The sequence below is a fragment of the Alligator sinensis genome, unplaced genomic scaffold, assembly GCF_000455745.1.
Source record: "Alligator sinensis unplaced genomic scaffold, ASM45574v1 scaffold325_1, whole genome shotgun sequence".
NCBI lineage: Eukaryota > Metazoa > Chordata > Crocodylia > Alligatoridae > Alligator > Alligator sinensis.
In genome coordinates, this window is record NW_005842118.1 from 2,029,564 (window position 1) to 2,049,461 (window position 19,898).

At 43.1% G+C, this 19,898-nt stretch overlaps 1 protein-coding gene across 1 annotated transcript in view; it reads right to left on the reverse strand.

Moving 5' to 3' along the window:
- The window catches only part of CTNNA3 (catenin alpha 3), a 1,539,787-nt gene that overhangs the window by 1,471,242 nt on the left and 48,647 nt on the right, over nt 1-19,898 (reverse strand). The window contains 1 exon segment of the mRNA XM_025205567.1: nt 15,322-15,514. Within this exon segment, the coding sequence (XP_025061352.1) occupies nt 15,322-15,514 (193 nt within the window).

Genomic DNA, 19,898 nt, shown 5'->3' on the forward strand with positions numbered 1-19,898 from the left:
GAAGCTATTCCACTTTGCATGGAGGATTGAGATCTCACATGCAATGCCAGAATGCCTATAATAGGCTGGTTAGGGAACTTCTGGCAAGTGAGCAATCTGGGCTCACCTCCCCTCTGGCAGAGGAGAGAATTTAAACTCTGTCTACCACATCCTGAATAATTTCTCTAACCATTAAGTCATTGGATAAAGGGAAGTACCACCACCTTGTTTTGTAAGAAAGGACAAAGGCTCCTCAGGTTTTGAAAAAGAGAGTTTAGGCATACATTTCTAAGAAAACACTCAGGGCTGCAAATCCCAAATGCAGGAAAGCACTTCCCTTCAGCCTACAGTACAGTTCATAAGTCCTAGAAAGAGGCAAAATTTAAGATATGTCCCTTTTCCTTGGTATTAAAACTCATCCCATGTTCATTTCCATGAGTTTTAATCTTTTGTCTCAATTTGGGTGGGAGTCAGAATTAGAAAACCTGGACGTATGTAACATAATACAGGGAAAATCATGGGACTGTCACGGGATGGGGTCCCCAGGGATAGCCGTGACCCCCCTAGGGCTCCCAGTGGGCACCTCTTTCCTCACCTGCCACATTTTGTTGGTAATTACAATAAATAGGGAGGCTGCCCTCAAGTTTGTGTTTGAACACAGTCCTGATGGACCCCACTGAACGGTGGGTTCTTGGAGCCCTTTTGAGTCCTGCTCAAAATGGTTGCCTCATGGGACACCCCCAGCCTTATGGGCTAGACACATGGCTCCAAAACCACCCCTTTACCATGCCCCAAGCCTCACAGATGGTAATTAAACCTTGCCTCTCCGCAGCCCTGTTTCTGCACCCACACTGGCGCCGGGCTCTCCGCAACCCTCACTGGCGCTGGGCTCTCCGCAACCCCTTTGTCACCCCCTGGTGCTGGGGTCTGCTCACCCCCTGTCACCACACCCCCTGGCGCTGGGGTCCCCACACTGTAGTGGGCCCCCCAATGAGGCCTTCTCCTTCCTCAATAGCCACAGTCCAGTCCACCGGTTTATAAACAGCAACCAAAGTATAAGCCCCTCAGCTATAACATGATACAAGTAGCTCAGGGTGTGCTCTGTCCCTTTAAAAGAGTCAAACTTCTCCCCAGCACTAAGTGCCTTTTAGGCCAGGGTACCTGGTGAGCTCCTGGAGCCCCATTAGCCCTATATGCAGCATATCGGGCAATCAGGAGTGTCTCTGGGCAAATCTTCCCTGAAAGCTCCTTCCCCTGGCTGCTGCCAAAGAACTAAAAGCCCCACTGGTCTCAGCCCTGGGGTTTATATGTGCACAGGGCCCTGCCTTCTTCGGTGAGCTGACTGGGTGCAGGTGCAGGCTAATTCCCTTGTTAGCCTGCTGCCATAGCAACCTGCACCTGTGGGGGTTCTGTCTGGCTCTTAGGGCCCTCTCCCTAGGCATTTTTCTCCTCTTAAAGGAGCAGGCACCTTAGTGCCCTGTGACAGACTTCAGCCAAGTCTGAAAAGTGAATGTTGATGCTAATATTATCTCTATGGGAATCAAAGTTGCTGGGGATACCAGGGTATTATCCTGACAATACCAACCATGTGGTACTTCACTCAAGTTCAGTCAAATTCATCACTGACATAATAGTGAGGGTGTTATCAAAAGCTCTGAAATGCATTTCAAGTGCTTAAGCAGTGCAACCAATAACATAGGGACAGTCACCAGTACTGCAAAAGGAAAACAGTTGCACCCAGACTGGGAAGGCCATGATTTGAAATGAGAATGTGAAGCAAAGAGGAGAGATATGAGCAAGTAGCGTAAGAGAAAAGAATGTAGGGCAGGCTGACACCAACTAGACTCTACCCCTGCCTTCTTCCTGACACCAGGAGCACAGCTACCGCCTATCCTCAAGAGGAAGAAAGTAGGACTTCAAAGAAACTATAGTTCCTGCACATACATAATGTTTAAAATGCCCTAAAATGTAACTAGCAGCTAACAGCATGGCAGCACTACAGAGTATAAACATCCCTCATTTCACCATCATTTGCCATAGAGATGGATGAATTGTTATTCCTCTGCTCACAATTTTAAGCACCAGTGAAAAACAGAAGAATGATTGACTGCCAGCAGACAGAAGGCACCAGCAAGGAGTGTGAATTTGTGTAAGTACACCCAGAGGGTATCAATAAAGAAAGGTGGTCAGTAATTGAAAAGTTCTGGGTAATGATACAAGCCAGCAATAGACAGTAAAAGCAGTCTTGCCAGCCCTTATTGTGAACTGGAGACATCAAAAGAGTGAAATGCAAGAAAATAAAGCAATTATGATACTACAATATATTTCTTGTCACAGGCAACAGCTGATGGATCTGCTTGCCACTACTTGCCTGTGAGCTGCATAGCTGTCTAATCTGGATTCTTATAATACAGCATGTTACAAAAGCAGGCATACTAACATTTTTTCAGGGACTTGATTACAGTGAACTAGTTTGATCACACTTTGAGTGCCTAATTCTACTTAGATGCCTTATAGGTGGCATAGGACCTGACCTCAGTGCTTCCCAAGAGATAATACAATTACATTGAAGTCACAGTTTAATATTCCTGCCTGATTCAGAAAAAGGACAGAATTACAGTTTTTTACAATTTCTTTTAATCTATTTCTTTTGTTCAGATCCATTCTCTCTTACTACCTCATCTAACTCCCTTCCCTTCATCTGCCTTCAACTCCTCTTCATTTTTTCTTCTTTTCCTATTTTTACTTGCAGCTGTGAGAAGATTAGGTTGAAGGCAATGTATTTTGTGATCAAAACTTCCTCTCCTCCCATCAGGAATTCCAGAGCTTTGGTTGGTTGCCAAGACAGCCCACAACCCTAAAACCAATCATTGATATTAACAGCTTTATAGTTTTTGAGATACATAGCTGTGAAAATACATCATCATCTGAAAGAGAGAGTTACCCACTGAGGTATTCAGAGCCAGTTCCATGGGGGTGGAACTTGAAGATTAGCACTGAGGTCTTGCATTTGGCCTAGTGTTTTATGGGAAGACAGCATAATGAGCAAAGTACCAGAACGATGTGGTCATAGCAGCTGGTGTTTCTAGTAGGTGGACTGCTACACTGTGGAGTAACTGAAGTTTTGCAATTTTTTAACGATGGAGTGAATGCCAATAGTTTAGATATGGATCATTGTGGCCAGTTCCAGTTTGGTTAAAAAAGGTTAGGGTCTTCTGGCTAACTTAAAATGGAAGAAATGATATTTGCTGCTACTCCTATCAACAATTCCAGAAGCAGCAAGAAATCTACACTGGTCCCTACACTGGATTTCAGTGTAACAATCTTCAATGGAGGATGAGGCAATAATGTTGCAGGGTCTTCAAAGTGTTTTCTTCTTTCTACAAAAATAATCTTGCCAGCTTCTTGTTCAGCTTCAGCAGCTACTGAAGAAATTGTGCTACTGTTGTCAGAGAAAGTCAGAGGGGTTTCTCTCAGTATTTGATACCATGGTATTTTAATTTCTCACAGCAGCTTCAAAGAGACTAAAGAAACTAAGTCACATTTTTGCTGCTACTTGGGCTTTCTAGCCTTGTTTGGATACTAGCATATTCTGTTGCATCGCATTTAAGTGCTTCATTCCCAGAAGCTCTGCTTCTACTTTTCATGCAGCTGGTTGTTTAATGTGTAATCATAGCTGTCACATCCTATTTACACTTTCAGCCCAAATTCTTCATTACAACTTTCCCGCATAGGGACATCTACTAAAGCATCTAGTATGCCAGTAGAAAATTTTCCATTAATGTCTATAGACAGTAGATCAGGCCTTGCCTGCATGAAGGGACTCAAGGCACAGGTGGCTTAAATCTGCTTTTCTGTCTCATCAATTGTGATTTGAGTGGAGCTGCAAATGAGTGCACAGGTCCATGTGTACAGAACTCATTACAAGGTCAAAGCCTTACAATTTTTCTTAACCGAACTTTTAGGAGGAATTATAGTATTAATCACATAGAATTGTCCCACTCCTTCAAGTAAATTTTCTTGATACCATTCCCAATTTTCTCCAAAAATTAGTTATTTCTTTTAAGTGCATTTTAACAGACAGGCTGTACAGGAAAATGCAAAATATCAAATGCTGATTTAGTCATTTCCTTTTAAAGGATTACTGAAGCATGCTATATTTGTTTCTAGGTGATTATATTATTTGTGACTTAAAGCTTATCTAAGAACACATTTGCCACGTGATAGAAGGTAAATGCATGCAGCATTGATATGGCAATAGATGGAAATAATGGAGGCAACAGCTGTTGTCTCAGAGACCATATATAGTTTGTAAGTAATGACAATAAATACCAAGCATTTTAGCTAAGCCTGAACATCACTGTTTGGGAGGGAGGAAAGGAGGGGTGAAGGCAGGGGGGAGGGGGAGCAGGAATTGTCACAAAGGCAGACTCATTATCTTAGTGATAAACTACATTGTGGCTCTGTTTTACAAACAATTAAACATCAGTTCCAACAACAAACTATTTGAGTTTAAACACAAATCATAGTTTCCTCCTTACAGTCTAAAATGTTAGCTACTGAACGATAACACTTTTTTCTTTGTATCTGAGTTAGTTTTTTCTTGACTAATAATATACAGGATTTTGTAAGACAGAAAAAAAAATTAAATGTCAAATATTTTAAATCTGGCAATTGGATTAATTTTCAAAGTCTTTGCATTTGATTATTAGCAGCTAATGCATTTTATTTAATGCATGTTGCTTTTAATAGAATTCCTCCAAGCAAGAATAAATAGAGAATACTGAAATTCCTTATGGCAGCTACTAAACCAGCAGATTTCATAGCACAGTCCACAGATCACTCACAATCCTTTTCTGATCATTCAGATAAAAATTATATTTGAGGTGTATATATATGAGACTTAGGGGAGGGCTGAGGGTTCTTGAAAGAAGTAATGTTTCACAAAGCAGATCACCCAATGAAAAATTTGGAAAACCTCAGCTTTAAGTGATCAGCTCTAATGTCATGAATCTTGGGCTAAATCTTGACCCTACTCACAAACATTCATTATGGCCAAAACCATCAGAAATACATGTTTCTATTATCAAAATAGTAGAACAGCAAATGGTAGGCATTGTGGCAGGCCAGTAGCGGGTGCTCTTGCATTGAACCAGCCACCTCACTGCGGCCAACCACCTTCCAGACTCTGAGTGCCTCCCTGGTGGTGCTTCACGTCCAGCCGACCCCCTTCCTGGAGCACACCTGCAAGCCTGGGGGTAACGCCACCATCACCCAGGGTCTGGACTGATCTTAGCTCTGTGCCCCCTGGTAAACACAGGCCTAGTAGTCCTTGAGGGTACTTGACCCACTGCTAGAACTTCAGGTGCTTCCCTCAGTCTGAAGCATAAATAGTGGTCTCCCTTAGTCAGCCGGACCAAGGGGACCCCAAGGCATAATCTAGACCCTCTCCCAGTAAGTCTCCCATGCTAGGTACAGAAGAGAACTTTATTGGTTACAAGGAGTACAGGGTAGAGCAATATCAGAGAAATCCCTTAGAGCAAACAGTGACATGGTAGCCTTTGATTACACATCTGTGTTACTGCAAGCTATATATCTAGTTAGATCTCAAGTAACTTATTCACAAGTATCATCCAGAGGCAGCTAGAGATTTCCTCTGGAGGCAAGCAGTTCATTGACCATGAGTTTCAAGAGAGAGAGCAGGTTTCAGATGGTCCAGCTTCTCTGAGAGTTCTCATTATGGCTGCTGCTCCTCCTCCTGGGCAGTCTTTAACTTATATAGACCTTATGACCTCATTTACCTGATCCAATGAAGGCCAGCAGTTGTTGGCTGACAGCCAACCAATTTGAAATGCATCACTGGTTGCTGGGTAGACTGGCAGGGTCTCTAGCCCCCTCCCAGATATGATGACATTACTTAGAACAACAGGGAGTTTAAGCGCCCCCACCCAGCTGAGTGAGGCTGGTCACGTAGGCAGAGGGAGCAGGTTTCCCCCTCCCTCAAGAATATATCCAGCTCAGGTTACAACTCAAGGTTACATAAAGCTGATGGGGGCAGGGGTGTCTGCCCTCTGCAGTGACCATGGTAACCAAATTGTCAGATTGGTCATCAGCCTGATAGAGTTTGGGAAGAGACAGAGATGGCATTCTTCCACAGGCATATTCCTTCAGCCACGGGCTAAAATAAGGCTTCCTTGTCTTTTGTCTTCATTTCTTTCCATGCTATGAAGTGACATCCTTATTCCACTGAAGTCAATGATAAAACTCCATGAACTTGCCTTTGATAGGACCAGAATTCCACCATTTGTCTGTTTTGTCAGAACTGGGTCTCAGTCAGCTAGACCACATCTGTATTACAACCTCAAAAGATAATGGGTGAGTCATTGAGTTACACCAGATATATTAAGTAAACAGAAATACATCCTTTGAAATAATCTTCTCATCCCACTTCCCCCGATGCTACCCTCCAAAGGAAAAATATCAGACAAGACAGTAATAAGTAAGTTGGTACTGTCATCTTGAGAAAAAGTCTATCACTCCTTTAACAGTGACCCTTAAAGCATTGCCAGTAAACTCCAAGAGTTACTATGTTATCTGTAACACTGACCTTCACCAGTCAAAAGGACAAGAGTCTAACTCAAATATCACTATCTACACATTTCTGAGCACTCACAGATCCTCAGTGAGTGACATCAGCTGAAACACAAGCAGATGAGAGATTTTCTCTGTCACTTCTAGCTGTAGATTTGCAACTAGGAGACAGATAGCTTAGTCCAAATCAAAGCAGAATTATCCAGAAGATAATTTTAAAATTGCAGTATTATCACTGTATAGAAGCTGCATCTGGAAGCAGACATCTAATAATTTATTAGAAGGCAGACAAATAAAAATACCTTCTATTCATCATAAAAAATGACACCCACAGAAAATCAAAAATGTATACTGTGACATACATGACACATGCCTGGGTATATACATAGTTTATCAGGATTAATGATGCACATCCTTCCAACGACATCAAAGTAAATAACATAAGACATCTAACACCAGGAGAATGTGACATGAGTAACAGTTCAATACGGTGTGATTTGGATGGCATACCACAATCTAAAACCAAAAAATAGCTGCAACAGATTAAACACAGCTGCAATATTACCAAACTGGCATGTATTGTGCTACAGTTCACCGACTTCTTAAAATTAACTTGAACAGTTCAGCAAATCCTTGGAGGAAGATTGCCTGTGAGTACTTAATTTGTCATTGCATAATGATAGGAAAAACATTGACTTAACTTTCTTTTAAAATGTATGAGCTGCATGTAATCTACTTTATGTATTATTTATTTTTGTAGTCATCTCTGATCTTGGCTCAGGGTCAATAAATAAATTGAAAGTCTGAAATATTTTTATATTATCTATGTATAAAAATCAATATAAAACTATACAATTTTCTTATCTTGTGCTACCTGACCAGAATGGATAGGCTAAAATTTTATGAGTGCTCTGAAGTAACTGATTTTTAAAGAAGCCTCAGCTGATTATTTATGACACTTAATAATAATATTGGAGAGTCATGCTGCCTTTCATCCCAAAACATCCTAAAGCACTTCAACAACCATAGAAATATATCATAAGCCATGAAGTGTAGCAATCTCTGAAGCAGGAAGAGGAAAGTAAGAATGGCAGAATGTTGGAGGCTAAGGAATTCTCACCACACAAACTAATAAACAAGATGCAAGAAATATGGGTTTAATCAGGTTGCAAATTTATTAACTGATCTGGGAATATATCCTGGCTATAAATTATGTAATGCAGGTCACTCTTCTTTCCTTGTTCACTTTCACCTATTTGGGGGAGCTATTTTCAACTCTTCACACTTCTAACCTAATCACAGCCATTGCTGAACCACTACCTTTCTTCCTCTGTATCAAGGTGTTACTGATGTTAAGGGATTGTTTCCTCACTGCACCAGATATCAGTAGCCCCAATCTCCTTGCCCCAGCTTCCTTACGGGTCTTCCACCAAGTCCAATATTAGTTTATTAGTTTCTTACGGAACTGGGCTCCTTGTGGAATAAGTGCCTGCCCTGGACACCTGCCATATAAGCTCTGCCAATATGAACCTAACTTCATTAACTACACAGTGTGGGAAAACAAATGAAAAAAACCTCCTGAAAACACTAAAATTCCTTCAGAGCCCCAAAGGAAGACAGCAACCAGTGTAATATCCACAGTAGTCCATAAAATCTAGTCCCAACCTTAATAGCTTCACTGGGAAAGTGAGAGCTGTTGAGCAGTGGCAAGAGAAGTCATAAGCAGAGGTAGCTAGGCATAAATAAGTCCCCAATCCTATTGTCTGTAGATGAGCTGCACCACTGCTGATTAACTCCTAGCTGGGGGCTGTCCCTCCACTCCCAACTATCTGAAGCAATGGAGGACTACAAATATTTCCTTCATCAGTGACAGAAAGCCCTGCTCCATATAGGCTTCCCATTCCCAGTATAGGGGAAGATAATTTTGGCTGAGTACACCAGGACAAAACCCCTCTTCTCAGTATTCAGTGTCTACACAGAGCAGAAAATACCTTGATTTTTAAGTTTTCATCTGAAAGACTTAGGCCTAGCTTCAGGGAAACATCCATGAGGCTTTCTGGGGCAGAAGTCTTCTACTACAGAGGGTGAGGCATCCCAAAGCCTAAGCCTTTGTGCAGCAAGATAGAGCTGTCCAACTTCTAAGTAGCCAAAGGATGCCCAGTGGACTGCACCAGGGTGAAACACAGGCTCCTGGACTGCACACCATGCAGATAACCCTGATGCACTATGTGGGTATCCTCCAACTGCTGCCCTGCACACCCTCAGCTCCCCACATTGTGCCACATGGGGCAGAAAGCAGAAGTCAGAGGAGGAAGGGGGATCTGGAGACTGGCTGCTATTGCAGTCAGAGAGATAGGGGGAGTGATGGCCAAATGGAGGCCCAGGGTCTGCAGCTTAACCCCAATAGGCTGCATGCACCCCACAGGCCACCAAACAGACAGCCCTGCACTAAGACATCAACCTCCTAGATATCCTAACAATATTTTATTTAGACCCATTCTTTCTATTACCATATATAATATTGTGAAGGGAGAAGCATTGGGCAATGACAAAATCCTAGGAAAGGCAATCACCCCATACTTACCTCAGGTGAGGGAAGGAGCCCAGCTAGAGCCACGGAGCATCACTCTGCATTTCCACAGCCTGTGCTCCTTCCAAATAGGTGGTGAGGGAACCAGGAAAAGTACTTCTGGCCCTAGAGAGGGGCAGCCAGAACAAGACTGCAGTGTCCAGATACAGAGAACACAGGAAGATGCTCCAGTCTGCATCATCCCATGGCAACCCATGAAAGAAAAGCAGGAGGTGACTGGCACAGGTGGTCAGAGGCCCACTGATGAAAGGAGGGACCCAGAGCTATGGAAAGCCAGTTTGGCCTGTCTGCGCAAGGACTAAAGAAGGTATTGCAAACATCGGGTGGGAAGTACTGGCTTAGCGCAGACTGCGCATCTTGGTCAGAGCCAGGGGCAGGACTCTTCCCCATCACCGGGATAGAGAGAGCGCGCACACACACACACACACACACACACATCATAAGTAAAATTGTTGAGCTGCTTCAAACAGCGTAATTGCTCCAAGTATATGGACTTTGAATGAATTGATCTAAGCATATGGACTCTGAATGAATTATATGAACTAAGGGGTCCCACTGAAGTGATTGATCCAGATCTTTAAGTGAATTGATTTCTGTGGAGTTAAACCTGGAACCTCTAACAGAGTGATTTAAGTTAATGTGATTTAAATTGATTAATTTATGGACTTCTGACTAATCAGTTAGGAGCACCTGACTAGAAGCACAACTCATACAAATCTACCTGTGCCCAGTCAAGATATGGAACAGCTGTGAATTGCTGTTGAAAACACTTCCCCATCTTGAAGATAAAAGCTCAATAGAGGGGCATCCAGTACTCAAAGTCAGTACAGTGCCTGATACAACCTAGCTGGGGCACCTATACAAGTAGTGTGTATAATTACTTTATGCAAAAGAAAATTGTCCACAGAGCATGTCATCTTGGGATGGCAACACGAAAACCCAGCCATGTAACATACAGGATGTGGTAAGGGTGAGGTGTAAGGAAAGGCGGAGTCCCAAGAAGTAAATCTTCTGAGGGACCAGCCCAGACCTATCAACTAACACATAATCAGGTCCCAACCTTAAAGAAAATAAAAGATGTGGCAGGAAAGAACATTACACCAGAGAGCAGCAGTAGCAGTGCTGACCTTTCACCCTGATGTCACACTACAGTAAGATGTCAGTCAGGAGAGACCCAAAGCAATATAGTACCTACTCCTGAAAATTTAGTGAATTGGCCAGGAACTTAGACCAAATTCCAGCCCTGGAAGAAGCCATGGACCTGCAACCAGGTGCAATGACAGAGGTGGATGCCCTCCAACAGTTTTGAGTAGAGACTGGCCTGAAATTTATAATATCCTGGATGTAGCCAGCTCTCAAGCCAGGGGCCACATGGGTCTGATTGGAGAAGAAGAGACAAAGCAGTCCAAGGAGGAGGAAGAGAGTATTCTCCACACAGAGTGTCTTGCTAGTGACACACAATTTCAGGAGGCACAAAGGAAGGAAAAGGCCTTCTGATCATGTTTGAGACAGAGATGGCATGAAGGGAGAAGCAGATAATTTGTCCTAATCTTTGTAATAGGTTAGCCTGGTGTGAGGTCACAAAGGGACTTTTGTATAGGATTAAAGGGGGAAAGGCAGAAGGAGAGAAGATAGCGCAGAAAATGGTGCCTCAGCCTTTTAGAATCCCTCTGCTACAGCTGGCCCATAGAAACCCCTGGAAGGGCATCTGGGTAAGGAGAAAACAGAAGATTGTCTCTCTTACCAGTTTTTCTGGCTCACTTATATGAGGAGGTAGACCAATTCTGCACAACTTATGCTGAATGTCAGAGGGTGATCCAGGAGAAAACTCCTAAAGCTCCACTGAGAGTGATATCCATCATCACCAAGCCTGTGGGCCCTTTACCTAAAAGTTTGAGTGGGCATCAGGTGTTACTTGTCATCACTATTATGCCACACAGCACCCCAAGGCCATGCCTCTCAGGACCATCCTGGCCCAAGGATAGCAGAGGAATTAATTAAGTGGATTTCAAGGTGGGGGTTCCCTGAGAAATAGTTACAGATCAGGGATCTAACTTCATGTCTCATGTCCTCAAAAGCATGCGCTGAGTGTTTAAAATAATGCATTTGAGGACATCAGTCTATCCCCTCAGACCAATGGCCCAGTAGAATGTTTTAACAGTACTTTGAAAAGCATACTTCACCGCTGCACTCAGGACCACCCTAGAAGATGGGATCTTTTGGTGCCACCATTGCTTTTTTAAGTCACAGACGTCCTCCCCAGGCATCTTTGGGTTATGCACCTTTCAAGCTGGTGTACGGGCATTGTCCTCATAGTCTGTTAGACCTAGTTAGGGGAGGGTGGGAAACTGGGGGATACAGGACAGAGGCCTCTCGTTATGTCAGCGCTTTGCGGAAAAGGTTGCAGTCTGCCATACAGGTAGCAACAAGTAACCTAGAACAAGCACAAAGTAGGCAAAAGGAATGCTATGATAAAAATGCTCAGGAGCAGTGCTTCCAAATTGGTCAGAGGGTCTTGGTACTTCTTCTCACTTCCACCAGTAAAGTCCTGACCTTCTGGCAGGGGCCTTACAAAATTGTGAAATGGGCTGACCCTGTATTCCAGCCAGGACATAAAAAGGAAAAACAAATATACCATATAAATTTGTTTAAATTATGGTGAGAGCCAGAAGGTCTTTTAGTAACTCTGTTACTCAAGAAAGAGGAATTTAGAAGAGGAATAGAAGAAAGTGAAAAGAGTGTAGACCCAGAGAACAGGGTAGCTTTAGGGGAACATCTCATGGAAAGTCAATGGAAATAGTTGAGACAGATGGTTCGGGAATGTGAGGACATTTTTAGCAAAGCACCAGGGTGAGTGAAGGGGGCCATGTATAAGATCATTACAACACAGGGAAAGATAGTCCAAGAAAAGGGGAGAAGAACCCCCTATCATAGATACCAGCCTATCAAAGAAGAGATAGTTTCATAGTTTCATAGTTTCAGGGTCGGAAGGGACCTAATAGATCTTCTAGCCCGACCCCCCGCCAGGGCGGGAGAACAACCCAAAAACACAAACAAAACCACTCACCCTAAAAACAAAAACGGGACTCAAATGAGTCCAGCCAGGTAAGTATCCAGCCTCTTCTTAAAGATCCCCAGGGTAGGGGCCAGCACCACCTCCCTTGGAAGTTGGTTCCAGCTCCTAGCCGCCCTGACTGTGAAGTAGTTTTTTCGGATGTGATGAATAAAATGTTAGCAGAGAAAGCCCCCAGACTTACTTGGTGAGACATCTAGTGGTTTAGGGGCAGATGGCTCCAACCCTCAACCACAAGGGGCCTATTTTGGTTCTGCTTACCGGGAGCTTTTGGTTCAGTCGCTTTTGTCAGTAACACTGCAATGACTAGCAGCCGGATGTAGAAAGGCCAATTATGGCCCCAAGGACACTGAGGAATGAGGCCAACCTACACATTTTCCCCTGTTTATGATCAAGCTGAGATGGCATCTGGGATCAGCAAAGACTGCTGGAGAGCCATCGACACCTACAGTTGGTGAGCAGACAGGGTATCTGGGATATGGAGCCCCAAGTCATCCACTGTGAGTCATCCGCCATGAGTACCCTTGTGGGGGCCCATTGGGTACAGCACTGAACCTTCTTATCTTTAGTATGGGCTTCATCACCCTCCTAGTGAGACAGTTTTTTTCCTAATATTGAATCTAAACTTCCCTTGCTGAAACTTGAGAAGTTGGAGACTGCATGACTTTCCAAATAATTTAAACTCTCTACAGTGAGAATCTAGTGGTCTGGTTTACATATATATTATGACTGAGGCTCCCTTGACATGTACAGGTAAATGCATGATGGGATCTAATGTGCAATCCACACAATCACAACATGTACATGGCATGGCAAGAGGCAGGTTCCTCCTGCACCAGCAAAAAGTGAGCCCCTGCAATTGAGGGGTTCCCAGTCCTGGGGGTGCCCATGCAACTGTTAGGGTAGGTTGGCACATTTTAGCTTTAGTTGCACCTGCCTGAGTGGTGAATTACAGTATTATTTGAAATTTTCTTTTGCATTTTGTATCTTCACTGTATACCCTTGAGATTGATTTCACATTATGTTTTTCATTTTTTTATCAGTGTAAGAAATTAGTTTATGTTCTAATGTTATCAACTTATGTGTGTAGAACATTAGCCTTGTTACTAGCTCAAAGTAACTGAACTTGGCACTAGTCAACTGAATCAGAGGCATGAAATGATTGGATATGTTAATGAAAAGTGATAACAGGGGACCGATGGGACAGTGCCCAACTTCAGAACCTTGGAAATTTCCAGTTTTAATGGACAAGACCAAATTAGGAGTCTGGTAAAAAACAAAATTAAGATTTGTGCATGTGATGGGTTTGTTGAAACGAAGGAATATGCTGACAGGATAAAAACATGAATGGGATGATGATCACAGGGAAACCAATCAATGGTATCCCAGAAATGAAGAGTCATCAGAGAAGTGAAGTTAAAGAAAAAGCATAAAAGGGAGGCAGCAAGGAAGTTAAGTGTGTGTCATCATCAAGTAACATCTGGACTGAACAACAGGCAAAAGACTACCCACATATGACCACCCTCTACTTTCAGGAATGCTGACTGGCCATCAGACCCTGTGGTGGAGTAACAGCTGGGATTGGGTGAGACCATTGGGCTAAGTATTTTTTCTATATATATAAGAAACTACCAAGGTAACATTTAGGTTTTAGTTAAGGTGAATGGTTGTGTTGCGTATTCCATGTTCACTCTAAGTTGATTATGTTTTAGCAATGCTTTAGCACCAACAGATGTGTAACACACCCCTGGAGCTGGGAAATCATAGCTGCTGCAATCCCTCAGCCCTAGAAGTTTTGCACACCCTCAAGACAGCTGCACCCTTCAGCTGCCAGGGCCCAGCTGGTTCTCAGCATCCAGCATCCTCAGCTGTAGAACTCTGGGTCCCTGTGCTGCCAGGACCCAGAGTCAGCAGCTGCTGGGGCTGAGATCCCCCTCAGTTGTGGGACTCCCAAGCCCAGTTGTGTGTGGTGCACCCCTGCAGCTGGGATCTTCCCCCACCCCCACCCTCCCAGCCATGCAGGAGACCCTGCTACACACGCAGATTGAAGCTTAATAGCACCCAGCAATAAAATTGATTACACGTTTTCAGGATCTAATTTTATAGCTAGCTGGAACTTTTTATGATGTGATGAGTGCTTTGCACTCATGAGTTACTCATGAGTAACTCATGAGTTACTGATGAGTAACTCAAGTACTGATGAGTAACTGGTCTCAAGGTAATTGCACAATTAACCAGTTAATTGCATGATATCTGTAACATGGAGAGAGGGCCTGAGTTTCCAATTGCTGTTCTTTGCACCATTCTCCTTGATTTCACTCCCAAATGCAGCCAAAATTATTATATTACTTCACAGACCTCAGCGCATCCTGTTCCTCTGTTTACCAATAATCTGACCCATTATCCAATGACATGTGAATCATAGATTCATATGATCACTGAGTTTTGTACTTGTTCCACTTAAATAATAAATGTCTTCCTCACAACTCTTCTCCTGATCTCAGAATGTAAGGAGAAAGCACATCCCAGATTCCTTAGGCTTCAGAAGAGCCAAGAGGAAGGAGTCTGGAGATAAATGATCTTCTATCTCTCTTCTCATATCTGAGCTTTTCACATTAAAAATGGCTAGTCAGAGTTTCCCATCTTGGTACGTACAAGGGACTAATAAAATAGGTTAGCCTGTCCAAACCCAAATCCATGTAGCAAACATCCTCCTTCTCAACCAGCAAGGCCAAAAGAGTAAATAAACAGTAAAATAAGATATGGAATTATTTTCATCCAGGTGAGACGACAAACAAAAGAAGTAGTATTTCACACCAATCTGCATTATTTTAAGAAGATTTGAATTAACACAACACTATGTGATCAGAAATGTTTGCACTTTATATAACACCAGAATTTGTATATGTGACATCTACAGTTCTACAGTGTCTATAAATGTATCTACAAGATGTTCTTCAGTCTGATGATCACTAAGCTATCCTCCAGCATAAAAAATTGTAGAGACAGATAAACATACAAGAACAATATGCGTATGTGAATTCCATGAGGTGCCTAGATTGTTTGGCACAGTGTATACCATACTTACTTTCTTTATGAACATCATGAAGGGCTGTATTAAGTTCTTCCTTTAATACAGTTGCTTCTTTGGCAATTTTCTCTCCCTTGTCCAATAGATTCCAGGTGGCTTCTTCCACAGAGGCTAAAAGAACATGGGCTCTTTTGGAGCATCCCTTCTTCTTCTTTGAAGGGTTTTGTGGACAGCTCACTAAAGTAGTAACCTAAAAATAAAAATAAAGATAGTGTCCTATATTCCACAGTCTGACTGATACTGCAATCCATGACTGTTATTATTTTAATTAGCAGCAAATTATTTATACAACTGGGAATAAACATTGGGTTTCCATTTGTTCAACAAGGACAAGTGCAAAGTCCTGCACTTAGGATGGAACAAGCCTATGCCCCAGTACAGGCTAGAGGCTGACTGGCTGAGCAGCAGCTCTGCAGAAAAGTACCTGGGGTTACAGTGGACAGTAAGCTGAATATGAGACAGCAACGTGCCCTTGTTGCCAAGAAGGCCAACAGCATACTGGGCTGCATTGGTAGATGTGTTGCCACTAGGTCAAGGGAAGTGATTATTCCCCTCTATCCAGCACTGGGGAAGCCATATCTGGAGTACTGTGTTCAGTATTGGCCTCACCACTACGTACAGGATGTGGACAAACTGGAGAAAGTCCAGCAGAAGGCATAAAAAATAGTGAGGGGGCTGATACACATGACATGTGGGGACAGGCTAAGGGAACTGGGCTTATTTAGTCTAGAGAAAAAAAGATTGAGGGGGATTTAATAGCAGCCTTCAACTACCTGAAGGGTGATTCAAAAGAGGACAGAGCTAGACTGTTCTCAGTGGTGGCAGATGACAGAACAAGGAGCAATGGTCTCAAGTTGCAGCAAGGGAAGTTTAGGTTAGATATTAGGAAGAATTTTCTCACTAGGAGGGTAGTAAAACACTGGACCAGGTTACCCAGAGAGGTGGTAGAATCTCCACCCTTGGAGGTTTTCAAGACCTGGCTAGACAAACCTTTGGCTGGGGTGATCTAGTTGGGGATGGTGCTGCTTTGAGCAGGGGGTTGGACTACATGACCTCCTGAGGCCCCTTCCGACCTTAATTTTCTATGATTTCTATGTTCCAGAGAGACAGAGGCATACAAAACAGGCAAAAGTCAGGCTTGTCAATTATCTTGTCATCTCAAAGTCTAGCTATTGAAAATGCCTAAATTGTATGACCTTCATTTCACAGGAGATAAAGTTATAGTAGAATCCTCACTATAGTAATTAAAATAGTAGTTTAAGTAGAATCCTCATTGTTTCCAATCTGGGTTATCCCATTATATTGTAATAAAATCTTACACCATTTTCTGAAAAATGTATTCAGTTATTTAATCATTCTATTAAATACAGCTCATTCCAACAAAGGCTCAGGGCAGACTGCAATAAGAAATAAAATGACTTATAAAAGCAGGTGAAATATTAAAATAAGATTTAAAAAAAACTGAGATGGCCAACTTGCAGCATGTATGCCACAAGTGGTACTGGCAACCTCTGTCTATGGCATGCAGAAGATTGGGGATGGGACAGACAGCACAGCGACACATAGGGCAAGATGCAGAAAGCAGAGCAGGCAGGGAGCACAGGGCAGGAAACAAAAAACAGATCGGGCAGAGGAAGGATTTTGGAATGGCACTCAGGGAGATGGATGGGCTAATTTGTGGCATACCTGCTGAAAAATTGGCCCCACTGTCCTAAAAGATAATCCAAGTTAGCCTTGCTTGCTAAATGCCTGCCAAATAACAAGATCTTAGAGCAGTTCAGGAAAATGTCCCAGTGGGCCACAAGGAGGTAGCAGTTCCAGATCTGAGGAGAAGCTACCAAAAAACAACTTCCCACATGTTTTCACCAAGTGAACTTGGCATACTAATGATACTCATGGGAGGTTGCTCTCAGCTAACCTTAGGGATTAAAATGAAGCATAAGAAAGAAGGGGTCTCTTAGGTATGGAGGACTCAGACCATTTAAGTCAGGGCATCTCAACCTCTTTAGACTCAAGGCATACATTCTTAGAATTAAGGCACCCCTTGGAAAATGCCAGCTCTTAGCTTTCATGCCTTTTTTGACTACAGGAAAGTAATAGAGTAATTCTTCTGTTGCAAAAAACTCAAAAAAGACCACAACAGATCAGAATGTTTTTAACACTATGGATGACTATTTGAAATCTCTGGGTTTATCTTGTGAATCATATTTGCACACTTAGTAGTGCTAACATTGCACGGCACCCTGCAGCACCCTTGAAAGGTGCTCCAGGCACCCCAGGCTGCCACGACACCCTGGTTGAGAATCACTGGTTTAGGACCTTATAGGCCCCAAAACAGAACCTTTTTGAGAAAATGCAAGCAATTACTGAAGTTACAAGTTTGTTGAGGCTACAATGTCTATGACAGATCTTAAGAGTTCCATAAAAATATCACCTCCACCTGGCTTTCTCCTTCTTCTCAAACTACACAATTTGATTCCATTAAAATCTAGTATAACTGACTACGGAACAGCTGAGTTTCAAAAAAATTTTAAATAAGTTTTGATTATACAGCGAGACACATTTTACTTACTGCCATTTCCCATGCTGACAATAATTGAGGCAGTGTATCATATCTTGTATTTTAAACATGGAAAATCTTTTGCTCATAGCTAAAAGCTTTTTTTTTCTTTTTTGCCATGGAATGACAGCTGTGCTATATCCATTCTCTTTGTACCTCTATTGTTAACTTATTGTTAGTGACCTGCAAATAGGAGATGCAGGTTCCTCTAAGAGAAATGGTTTTAGAGAAGGATCAAATTCCATTCATATATCAATCTGTCAATTTTTAAAGGTTTTAAAGGTACAAAATTGACAACCATGCCATCTTTAACTGTTCCATATACCAAGGCACCAAGACAACTCTGGGCTTAAAGATAAGGAATCATAGACAAGTAGGGCTGGAAGGGATCTCAGGAAGTAATTTGGTCCAAATACCCACTCAAGGCAGAATCAACCCTGTCTAAGCCATCTGGAGGCAGAATGGGTGGGGGGGAGGGGAGGTGGCACAGGGATGGATGTGGAGCGGCGGGAGCGTGGATACAAGCTTCCCCCTGCCCCGCTCCTGGGAGGCAATGGCGTGGGGTGGTGGTGCTCTGTCCCCCCGCTCCTCCCCATCATTCTTGATGGGCAATTCGCTAGTGCTTCTGAGAAGAGGCCAGCTGAAAATGGTTTGCTGCAGATTATTTAAACCTGAAAAGGAAGTATACTCATGTGAAAGGGAAAGCTCCACCCCTTCACATGCCCCTTGCTCCTGAGGAAAACAAAAACTGCCACAAGCAATAACAGTTTGACCAAGCGATAAAATTCCTTTCAGACCCCAAATGTGGTGATTGGTCTGACCCTGAGCAGAAGAGCAAGATAATTTAGCAAAGAACCTCTGAGTTTTTAAGTCCCAGCAGGAGCATCAGCACTCTCATCCCCCAGACAAGATCCCCACTCTTAGCTGTGGTCAACACACAAAACTTCTGAGGAAAGCAGAAAACAAAAACAAAACCCAGACATGAGTAACAATCAGGAGGGGGAAAAAAAATTCCCTACTGGCCCCACGCGGCAACCAGCAAAAGCACACAAACTGCGATAACTAGATACCTTCCACACTGTATGCAATCTAGGAAACACAAACACAACTCTACATATCTCTCACACTGAGTGAAGAGCTAGAGCACCCATTTCAATTTTTCTATCCATAAACTTATCCCAGTTTCTTTCATTTTTCATAACCAAGCCAGCTGTGGAACTCTACTTCATTCTCCAGCTACTGAGCATTGTTCTCTCCTCTTTTCACCTGCTCTGGGCTGCACAGATCTTTTCATGATCTCCAAGTGATGCTCTGGGAATGTGTATTTGGACAGAAAGCAGGAGAAACAAGTGTGTAGCACCATTGTGGGTTTTGAGGATCTACCCAAAATTTGCCTGCATCCCCTGCCCAGATGCACATTGTGGCAGTCCTCATTCTTTTGTATGACAAAAACAGTGTCTGTATCTTTATCTTTGTGCACTTTGACATTTTTAATGATTCGGGAGCTCTTGGCCATCAGAGATGTTACCAGGGATCACTACGTGAACGTGGCTCTCATCAATCCCTTGGCAGTCCTAAACCATCCCAGACAGATGCCCCTCCAGCTTCTTCCTGAAAGCTTCCTGTGAAGGACATTCCACAACCACCCTGGGCAGCTTGTTCCACTATCTAACAGCTCTTACAGCAAAGGTTTTCCTGAGACTTATTCTAACTTAAGTCAATCATGGTGCTCATCTGCTACAAGGCCACCAAATCAGGAGGAAGAGGTGAACGAGGCCTTCTTCAAACAGCTGATGGAAGCTTCCAAATTGCAGGATCTGGTTCTCATGGGGAAGGGGCAAGACAAGTCTCTCACTGGGATTGTAGAGAGGCAGCAGCAGGGCACCAGACTACCAAGCGTAGACCCTGAGATGGTGCAGAGTCACTTGGAGGAACTGGATGCATTTAAGTCGGCAGGCCCAGATGAGCTCCATCCGAGGGTACTGAAGGCACTGGCTGACATCATTGCACAGCC